We start from the raw sequence: 2,667 nt of genomic DNA on the forward strand, positions 1-2,667 counted from the left end.
TTCATACACTTAGATGAGTGTGGAGCAAAGTTCCTTGTTCGATGAAACAACGCGGCGGGAGAGCTAGGTCTGGAGCCAGCGACCCTTTAGTTGGGATTCCGCGCGGTTACTACTATGTCTCCGTGCCTCCACATTTTTCCAGAGCAGTGATGTTGAAATGCTTGGGTGAAATGAAGCAGTGGCTATGGGTACGTTTTGGGTGTTCTAACTAGGGTTCGTTGTAGGTATAAATACTTTTAAATTAAGAACAAAGTGTTATAATTAGCATGCGATAATCATTCCGTCTCTGTGATCACGCCTATAGCTACGTCGAGTGGACATCGAAATTTGATGTTTATCATTACTGGGACGTCCTGAAGTTATAATGACACCTTGTTTGTGGAAGCTTTTTGTGTACACTTAAATGGGCTCCACAAATGATTTAATTCCTTATACATCATTTCTTACATGGACCCTAACGAATACTACGTTGAGGTGAGAAATTCAATTTGTTTCCCCAGTATTTGCATTACGGCTTAAGATGTAAATGACACCATCATAACCATTTTTCCTGCTTCTTGCCTTGTGAAATTTAGAGTGGAATGTATCAGCATTGATGTATCTTACTTTAAAATTCAAAAGATTAACGAGCCCGGATTGACGTGCCAAGGGTTACTCTACCCTGTTCGGAATTACCTTCAGACTTGTTTTCGTCACGATTTTCATTTTTCTTTTCAAAAGCCTTCCTCCACTTTGCTTTTCTTGACGACATTATGCTGTGGGGAAAATGAAATAGAAGTCAGACAAAAAACAATTGACGGCTTATGCAAACACAGTTTCAGTTTACATTGATAGCAAATTCAAAAGAAAGCAGAAATTTTGTAAAATTTGTTGGTCTTGGGAAGTTTGTACACTACATATTTCAATAGCAATCATAGGATTTCAGTTCTACTACAGGCGTCCTCTGGACCCAAATATGCTTGCCAACCTTATCCTCTAGATCTATTCAATATCCCTATTCTGTCTAGTTGTGGTACCGCGAAATATTTTATTTAGTGAACTTAAGACTGAAAGAATCTCAACGAGAGCTGACTTACTCGAACGTATACGGTTAATTCGCTTGAGTTATAAGCAGTTCATTCTCTTCTATTAATTCTCCCGTATTTTTGTGCCATTGATCCTGGTTTGAAGAAGTCATAAATTCTTAAGTTATACTTCAGAGGAAGGGTAAAAGTGAACGCAATGAGATGGGTGTCTTTTGGGGGGGTGTATCAGAAACAAAATTTGAGCGTTTTTTGGCTGCCTTTGCACCTTCTTTCAACGCTGACGGTGCCAAATTCTTTTTGCCGTTAAATAGGCCTTCGTACTTGATGCGAATGCAAGTGTAAAAACTGTGCCGAGGCTTGATGTAAGAGTTATCAGGACGGAATCATGCATCGACTATGGTAAAAGAGAAATAAAATCCAAGGATTAAGTCAACTGATTCTGTTCACATGGCTGAAGGTCAGTCATGAAGAGCTCAATATTGATGCGAACATTTCAAATCTGCACGTCCCAGTGGTCTGTTGCTCGAGTTCGAAACGGGTCTTTTTAAATACGGAACGACGGTAGATGACATCCATAAGTAAACATGACCTTAAGTTCTTTGTTTCAGCGCAACCTCAGTATAAATATACAGGAGTGAAGCAACAAATTTCTATGTTTGTTACATTGCTAGCAATGCGATCGACTTAAGCTTGAAAATTATGGCAACATGGTATTATGACTGAAAAAGCAGAAATTGATAGCCTTCTGGTAGTCGGTGAGTGTTTCCTGTTTCAACGTTTGATTTTTAAATCAACGAGTGCATGACGGAATACTGCAAAATCCATTTGCCATTTCTTAAGATTACGAGCTTACTTTTCACGGATTTGTCATTGCTGGATTTTGCCATCGATTTGAATAAATGAGAAAAAGCCTCCTTATTTCCGGGAAAATATGCCTATACATGCCTGGTAGGAATGAGGACCGAGAGTGCCAAATAGAAGCAAACGTTTTCAAATGCATACCTGTTTGCGAAACTGAACCAGAATATTCATTGAAGCGTGGCCCAGATTCTTTGGAAAAGACAGTTTTAAAGCGGTTAACTGGCGTCGAAGAACGACAAAGTTCCCAGAAACACAAGAATCAAGTATTTACTTGCGTGTTTTGCCTGCATGTGATTCCTAGAATCTTAAATAGCTGGTTCTAAGAAAAGTCGATTACACAAAATTTGGAATGGACAGTGGGTCCCCAGTCATGAGGAAACTGGAATTTACACACTCCTCAATTGAGCATCCCATAATATATAGACTTAGCCAAGCCTAAAAGCGGGGCTCCCGTTCCTACCCCAGTGTATATGGAAATAATTATATCCTCTACAAATAGTACTAAACATTATTAGGTATAAATACAAGGAAGGGTTACGTTTTTTCAAACGTTGGCCTTGTAGCACTTATATTTGAACAGAATTAATTGATTAGAGTGTAATGTGAAGTCCTAGATTTCTATCCCATATGAACCATATGAGCGTTAGCCCTACTGATGGAAATGGGCCCACACAAGGACAGAGAAAAACTAGGGCCAATTTCCATCAGTAGGTAACTTCATTAAGTAAAGTCAGGAACCCATGACCCGGAGCCTACAACTCTACTGTGTTCGTGTCACGGC

The 2,667-nt window shown here is 39.4% G+C and overlaps 1 protein-coding gene across 3 annotated transcripts in view; it reads right to left on the minus strand.

Moving 5' to 3' along the window:
* LOC137970488 (NFX1-type zinc finger-containing protein 1-like) overlaps window positions 1-2,197 on the minus strand; it is an 18,503-nt gene extending 16,306 nt beyond the window's left edge. For 2 of the 3 annotated variants that reach the window (XM_068817008.1, XM_068817007.1), the window contains exons 1-2: window positions 2,028-2,178; window positions 676-755 (exon numbers count right to left, since the gene is read on the minus strand). In XM_068817008.1, coding sequence (XP_068673109.1) covers window positions 676-751 — 76 coding nt within the window. In that variant the 5' untranslated portion in view covers window positions 752-755; window positions 2,028-2,178. Of the gene's footprint in view, window positions 1-675; window positions 756-2,027 lie in introns of all 3 variants that reach the window. The other variant, XM_068817006.1, reaches the window with a different exon arrangement.
* Window positions 2,198-2,667: the final 470 nt, after the last annotated feature.

The sequence above is a fragment of the Montipora foliosa genome, chromosome 9 (assembly GCF_036669935.1).
Source record: "Montipora foliosa isolate CH-2021 chromosome 9, ASM3666993v2, whole genome shotgun sequence".
In the NCBI taxonomy this organism is placed as follows: Eukaryota; Metazoa; Cnidaria; class Anthozoa; order Scleractinia; family Acroporidae; genus Montipora; species Montipora foliosa.